The following is a 7,730-nucleotide window of genomic DNA, read 5'->3' as shown; positions in this document are numbered from 1 at the left end:
CTTAGTCAGTGACATGCCAGTGACTTGGTTAATGACTTGGCTATTGACTTGTGATCAACATTAGATATGACCAGGGATCTGGCCAGTGACATGTTCATAACAGAGACATGAGGTTAACAGTTACTTGGTCAGTGACATGCCAGTGACTTGGTTAATGACTTAGTTATCGACTTGTGATCAACATTAGATATGACCAGTGATCTAGCCAGTGACATGTTCATAACAGAGACATGAGGTTAACAGTTACTTGGTCAGTGACTTGGTTAATGACTTGGCTATCGACTTGTGATCAACATTAGATATGACCCGTGAGTTGGCTAGTGACATGTTCATAACAGAGACATGAGGTTAACAGTTACCTAGTCAGTGACTTGGATATAACAGTGACTTAAAAATTCTAAAATATATCAGTGACACGCAATTATGACTTGGCTACTGACTTAATCAGTGACATGTGTACAACAGTGACATGGTCAATGACATACAATCAGTTCCAATTCATTCATTAACAAGTGTATTAACAACAGAAACAACATTATGATAGACAATGTACCAAATACTTCATTGAGGTCTTTCAGATTCTCCCCTTTCTCCCCTTCAGTAAGAATTTTCTTTATAACTCCGCCATCCTTGCACTTTCTTTCTGCCACCCTAGCTTCTACCATGAATTTGGAATCATATTCCACTGTTGATTAGTAATGCCCTTACTTTAACCATAAGCTTTAACCACAAGCACACAAAAGAGAAGGCTGGAGAAAGAATGAGCTACTGAAATGCCTCGGTCTCACGATCAAGTTGCAACGAAGTCTTCATCTTAAATGTAAAATTTACTTCTAACCAAAAACAGTAAAAGTAAGATTTACTTGAACTGAAATAGAAGTATGACAAAAAGAAAATTGGATTTTTCAGGATCATTTCCATGCTTTCTTCCCTCAGAAATTTTTGCTAGAATGCTACTGCTTTTTGCGTTTTGCCACTTCGAGATTTAGCTACCTTTGCCCTCTTTGCAGCAAGTGGCATACTTGTGTTCCTTCTGCTTATTGCTCGAGCCTCCCTCCTGCAAAATTGATAAACATGTTGAAAGAAAATCAAGCTCACATCCTTATAAGAGCCCTAGTGGTTATTCACTTATTAACGGGTGCATAGCCATAGTAGGATCCAGGAAGAGGGTTATAGCATAACTCACAAATGGCAAAGTTCAAAGCCATGACGATGCTTGTAGAACTCTAAAACATGATAACTTCAAAGAATTGCAGTAAAATATACATTCTTCTTTTTTATATATAGCAGCTCTAGCCATGTACTTCCTTCTTTCCTCCCTCCCTGCTTTCATTAATGCCAGCTTCTCCTCCTTGGTCATTCTTCTTTTTACATGGACCTACACAGTGGACGTTCAAATATATCAAAAACAGATGGGAGAAACAGCATGTTTATAATGGACAAGTATTTAAGTGTTGGCTTAATATATTCAAACAGCATGAATTCAACTACTAGGAAATTTACAATTTGATCTGGTTATACTTTACTACTTACAGTCTTATAAAATGATGATTGCTAATTCTTAGAAACATAATCTAACTCTCTTTACTCAAAACAATCCAGCACATTTACAAAAGTTGTTCTGCTTATTATATCTATTTCAGATGCATTATTTCTTAATGCAAATGCAAATTCCTCACCTAAATTATCAAAGTTGTTTCTCCGGCAGGGGCTAAGCCACCGCCACAGAGTTTTTGAAAGTGTGGTCGTAATAGTTGTCAGCTTCTTTGTCCTCAGGCGCGTCGGCCAAGATCGAATCAAGATCGTCGTTGGGTTGACGAAGACTTGGATGAAGACTCGGTCGTCGCCGAGTGAGTCATCGTCGTTGGGATCGGAGGAATCTCGGGAGATTAATTGGAAAGTAGCCTTTTTCTTGTCGATGAACTTCTTCTTTCTCCCCATAATGAATCAGAGAAGGTTTGCTAGGAATTTGTGAACAGGTGCTAATAGCTATTGAGGGTGGAGAGAACCATACATGAAGCAGGAGTAGAACTGAAGAGGAAGCGGAGGAGGTTGGAGGTCGGCGGGAAGGCGAGGTCATAGAGCTTGACGGAGTCGTTGGTGATGGAGGCGATGAGTAGGGAGTCGTGAGATTCAGACCAAGTGACGTCATAGAAGTCGTCGGCGGTGTCGAAGAAGCCATGGCAGTGAAGTTAGTTGAGACTTAAGAGAGTGAAATAGATCGGGGAAGAGAGAGAGAGGATGCCATAAGTTGTAATTATTTATATTTTTAGTGTCAGGTTATAAAGAGGTGACTTTAATTATTGGGGACATTTGTGTTATCTGAATTATAATAAGGTACTTTAAAATGACCTCTTTTATCATTGTCCCTTATAATTAACTAAACATAAAACAGCACGAACTAGAAACAAACAACAACATAAATTCAAAAAGGAAAAAGTTACTTCAAGGAGGTGAAGTGATCCATTCATAATTTCAACAACACAACACACAACATACCCAAAAAAAATAGTAATGCTGCTAAAGAGAATTGAACCCTAGACCTCATTACTAGCAAAAACAAATCTCAACCACTGCACCAAGTTAGCACTTAGAGCAAGTGCAGCGGTTGCACTTTGCCCGGGCAAAAGCAAGGAAAACCGACGTGGTGACCGGGCAAGAGCAAAGTTGGTCCTCCACCGGTGAAAGTTTGCCCAGCCATTTATTGGCTTTTCTTGACTGAGGGGAAGAAAAAAGGCAACACAGTGACATTTTTCTTGACTGGGGAAGAGGGGCTGCCAGCTCGGCCCAAGGATTCACGTGGGCGACGTCATCACCAGACCCTCCATTGCGACGCGCTGAAGGCAGCGACTGGCTCACGAACGCATGACGGGTGGCGCCGCAAAGCAGCTCGACTGACGCCACAGAGCAGCCGGAAATTTTGCTCCGCCTGGGTTGCTTGGATCTCGGCCTGGGGGCAGCTTCTGGGCGGTTTGACGCCACAGAGAGGCAGGACAAGGTGAGACGACCTCGGGGGGGCCGGGTCCTTGGCCGGAGGACGGAGAAAAATCCGGGTCGGGTCGGACGAAAAACAACGGGTCTGGTGCAGCTGCGAGAGAGAGAACCGGATGGGGGGAAAAATGAAAAAATTTCGTCCTTCGAAATAAAATAGAATTTTTTTTTTTTTTTTGCTATCTATAGAAAATTTACAGATTTCAAAAATTCATAATAAATTCATACGAACTCCGAATATTGCGTTCCATGTATGCATGAGATCGTATCGACGATCTCTATAACTTTCATGAAGAAAGTTTTCCCAAATTATGTATGTGTAAAAAGTCGATTTTGGAGACCTCCCTAAAATTATATAATAATGAACAGTGTTGACCGGGCAAGAAAAACAACGGGTGTAAACCCATGTCCAGTGGCAGTGAATAGTATCTTGACTGGTCGAATTCTTGACTTCTCGACTTTGCCTTTTCTTGACTACGGGTGAACTTGCTCTTAGTAATCAAAAGTAACTAAATTTTATTTGTATATTAAAAAGTCAGTGGGTTACGGGACCCACTGTGCCCCTATGTGGTTCCCCCTCAAGTTGGCGCGCCCGTATAATTTAGAGTGACATCTGAACCGTAGGTCTGTCGACCTCTCATTTCGGCCAAAAACATTTTGAGCCAAACATTATTAAAAAAAAAACAAACAACAACCAACATAAATGAAAAATTGGGAGAGTCAAGAGGATAGGAATTCAGAGAGTAGATTAATAAAAGGTACGATGCCTGCAGAGGTTCTGGTCCTGTTTCAATTAAAGTCCATTTCGTCGATTTTTTTTTTTTTTTTTTTTTTGCTTAAGTTGGCTAAAATTTCAAAATTACCATCATCAATTTAAATTTCTATAATTATACAATCATATCAACAGCCACTAATGTTGAGGTGAAGGCTTGCTGAAGTATTCGCAGACTGCTGAAATTGGTTTTCATATTTTGCTTTTCAAATTTCGATTTTTGTGACCGTCTTTCTTATACCTACATCGATCTACTGATCCTGTAACCCAGGTAATTTCTATTATCTGGTAATCTGGTAAAGGTAATTTCTAGTTATATAGATGCATATACAAAAATATATTGTAAGCACTCACCTCCAAAAAAAAAAAAAAAATCCATTCACTCCAATGTGTTAGGATTGATCTATTATTAGTCTCCTATATGAGGACACATGTCATATATCTAGTAGTGTAGGAGCTAGTGTAAAAGTGTCCAAACCTGCATTCAGTGTTTTTGTCGTACAATTACCAGAACAGAACAAAAGCTTTCTTCTCTGTGTATTCCTTTTTCTCTGAAAATGATACAAAGCTTTCAATATGCGGCAGGGACCGGAAGGGCAGATAGGAGGAAGGGTCGTTGAGTTCGTGCGCAAATCAATGTAATTTTGCCAAACGTAAGCATCTGGATATTTATTTCATTATTGGCCACATGTTTACCAAAATCTAAACAATTAACAACATGTTTAAATCATTAATATCTAAGACGTGGAGTAGTTTCCAAAATGATGTCTTGGGAGATCCAACGATCACAAACAAATTAAAATCAATTATTAGAGAAAGTAGATACTATACAGTTATTGGTTTAACTTTTTTTTTTACCAAAAAAAGAGAAGAAGTGACGTACGCTAGCTCCCAACAATTAAAAAGGAGGGCCTTGTGTAAGAATTCTCTGTGCCTCTAGTCAGAGAGCATCCGTCTCTTCCTTCCTTTTCTCTTAGTGAGAGCGAGATTAACATTTCTCTGGTGCTTCATATTCGTCAGAAAGAGAGACAGATATGGGAAGGGCTCCTTGTTGTTCAAAGGTTGGTTTGCACAGAGGTCCATGGACTCCCAGAGAGGACACATTACTCACCAAATATATTGAAGCTCATGGTGAAGGCCATTGGAGATCCTTGCCCAAAAAAGCCGGTATACATTTTTATTGCTTAAAATTGATTATTTTTTTTTTCTTGGATAGAGAATAGGCCATATTAGATCAAGGATCGGCAATACTCTGCAAGAGGGAGCTACCTGGTCTTAAAGGAAATTGGATCATTACATCCGCAAATCAATATTGAAATTTCTTTTCAATTTTAATTTTCAAATTGTTGATGCTCAGATGAACTTTCTTGTTCTTGTAAGTTGCCGGTGACTTATCTTGTACCCAAATAAAGTTGGTGACTTATGTACGTGCTTTTGTGTTTTTGTGCATGAAGGCCTCCTTAGGTGTGGGAAGAGTTGCAGGCTAAGATGGATGAACTACCTAAGGCCAGATATCAAGAGAGGAAACATTACTCCAGACGAAGATGACCTAATTATCCGACTGCATTCACTTCTCGGAAACCGCTGGTCTCTCATCGCCGGTAGACTTCCTGGTCGAACCGATAACGAGATCAAGAACTACTGGAACACCCATCTCAGCAAAAGGCTCGTGAGCGAAGGAACTGACCCGAACACGCACCAAAAACTATCCCAGCCTCCTGCCCCCAAGGAAAACAAGAGGAAGAAGAAGCAGAACCACAAAGCCAAGAACAAGAACAATACTGAAGATCGCATAGTGCCCCAAAAGCCTAAGGTCCATCTCCCCAAACCCACCAGGGTAACTTCCTTTGTTAACCTACCAAGAAACGATAGCTTTACCACGGCTAGCACTGCTGTGTCTTCTAGCCAGGATCAAGTTCTGGATCATGTTAACAATATTATTCCTTGGTCTGATTTCAAAGAGGGTGGGGTGGTGTTCTCTGTTGTTGATGGGTCGTCGTCGGATTTCGAGTGTGATCAGTCTCGAATAATCCTTAATGTTGTAGCTGGTGATGATGATGACCACAATTTGGAAAATATTTACGAGGAATATCTGCAGGCCCTTCTGAAAACGACAGATCAAGATCAGAACTGCCAAGTTGAGTTAGACTCGTTTGCTGAATCACTGTTGATCTGAATAAAATAAAAATAAGAATGCTGTGGAAGATAAAGGGTTATCTCCCTCTCGCGCGCAATGGTTTAGACAGAGTTTAGTATTTGAAATTGAATCTTAGGTCTTCACGTGCTTACCTTCTAGTTCTAGTCAAGGTTCTGTTTATGTATCAATAATAATTTGTGAATCTGTGGTAGTCACATTGGGCTTTATTAATGTATATGATAGAAACCATGATGTTGCCACCATTTTATTAACAATCAAATCCTGTTAGTCTGTTGCTCCTTAGTTTCATCACTAACTCAATTACCATGCCTAAAATTTGTAATGACACAAATGATATCTTTGGTTAGCCGGTCATATATATATTCTATGGCATCATTTGGTTCACATAAAGGAAACTAATTTCATTATTTTTCGCATGAAAAGTGAAATGAAATTTCCAAAAAACTTTTTATTATAATGTTTGATAATATAAAAGAAAGTTATCTAGAAAGTTGTTAAAAAATTTGTAATTAATGCAATAAAATAATGTGATGTGAGTAATAAATGCAAAGAAATAAAAAAGGGAAAGCGATTCTTTGAGGTATAGCCATATTTTATTTTGCTTCAGAAAAGTATTTCATTTTTTTTTGCATCTCAAACGTAAGAAAAGAACAATTTTCATTTTCCGATACTTACTTCCACGAACCAAATTAGGCCTAAAGAAGTGAAATTGTTCTGGTAAGTTAAATACTTAAATTCTCCACGCATACCCATGTGTTAACTTATGTCAATCGGTTTTTGCTAACTGACATGAGCAATCATCTTTTAGTCTAACATGTAAGAGTTTTTAAAACATTGAAAACTACATGCAAGTTCATTTGTCCATCATGAGAGCCAATGCTATAAATATAAGGTTGCATGCATGAGAGTCATCCATGTTTGATTTTATTTTTCCGTTGAGAAGTACAATTTTCATACGATACATGTGTTTCCTCATAATTAGTGACTTATTATTATAAAAAAATAAAAATAAAAATAAAAAGTGTACTCCCATATAAAAATATGACTTGGACTTCACTTGTAACAAAAATAACTCCTTACATATTAACAATCAAACACTTGTCATAGTACTGTATATTTTTGTTAATAGAAAATGTAGAAAATACATGACGCAATTAGAAGTGTGATGCTTGATTTTTTTGCCCGTATGCGGTTATATTATTATCTGGCACAGCCGCGTTCTCTCTCTAACCGCATCTAGGGTTAGGGTTTTCTCGCGTCTGCAGCTTTCATTCTAACATCAATGGCAATTGATGCAATGGCCGCACGTCTCGCTGCCTCTCTTGCTCTGGCGGAGGGGAAGAGGCCTGTGGATTTACGTCCATCCAAAGGACTGCAACAACAGGAGGCTTTCATGGTGGGGAAGCTTCTCACAGCGCGGGACTATACGCGCCGCTCGTTTCTGGGGATGTTCCGATCGGCTTGGAGGGTGAATGGCACTCTCCGGGTGGAGGAAACTGGAGAAGATGACCGTGTGTTATTCTCTTTTTCAGATCCGGACGATAGAGGTAGGGTTTGGAAGGGAGGGCCATGGGGGTTCAATAAAGCTCCGATTGCACTTGCAAAGTACGATGGCATCGGACGGATCTCGGAGGTGTCATTGAGGACGTCGTCGTACTGGATGACGTTATTGGGGGTTCCTCCGGCCTTTCGATCTGAAAGAATTATGAGGCTTATTGGTAGCACCGTGGGCGAGTTCAAAGAGTTTGATAGAACAGCTTTCCGGCAACGGACTCTACGCATACGGGTGGAGATCGAGTATGCGAAACC

At 39.6% G+C, this 7,730-nt stretch overlaps 1 protein-coding gene and 1 long non-coding RNA gene across 2 annotated transcripts; one reads left to right on the top strand and one right to left on the bottom strand.

Moving 5' to 3' along the window:
• Positions 1-784: 784 nt before the first annotated feature.
• LOC112182482 lies at positions 785-2,234 on the bottom strand. The gene is made up of 3 exons (XR_002929463.2): positions 1,680-2,234; positions 1,187-1,378; positions 785-1,057 (listed from the first exon to the last, which is right to left on the bottom strand). It is a non-coding gene; the product is annotated as an uncharacterized LOC112182482 (long non-coding RNA).
• Positions 2,235-4,687: 2,453 nt separating this feature from the next.
• LOC112182064 (myb-related protein 308) lies at positions 4,688-6,198 on the top strand. The gene is made up of 2 exons (XM_024320495.2): positions 4,688-4,930; positions 5,218-6,198. The coding sequence occupies exons 1-2, from the start codon at positions 4,798-4,800 to the stop codon at positions 5,937-5,939; spliced, it is 855 nt and encodes a 284-aa protein (XP_024176263.1). The 5' UTR covers positions 4,688-4,797; the 3' UTR covers positions 5,940-6,198.
• Positions 6,199-7,730: the final 1,532 nt, after the last annotated feature.

Source organism: Rosa chinensis, chromosome 1 (assembly GCF_002994745.2).
Source record: "Rosa chinensis cultivar Old Blush chromosome 1, RchiOBHm-V2, whole genome shotgun sequence".
In the NCBI taxonomy this organism is placed as follows: Eukaryota; Viridiplantae; Streptophyta; class Magnoliopsida; order Rosales; family Rosaceae; genus Rosa; species Rosa chinensis.
This window is presented reverse-complemented; position numbering and strand designations above follow the sequence as displayed.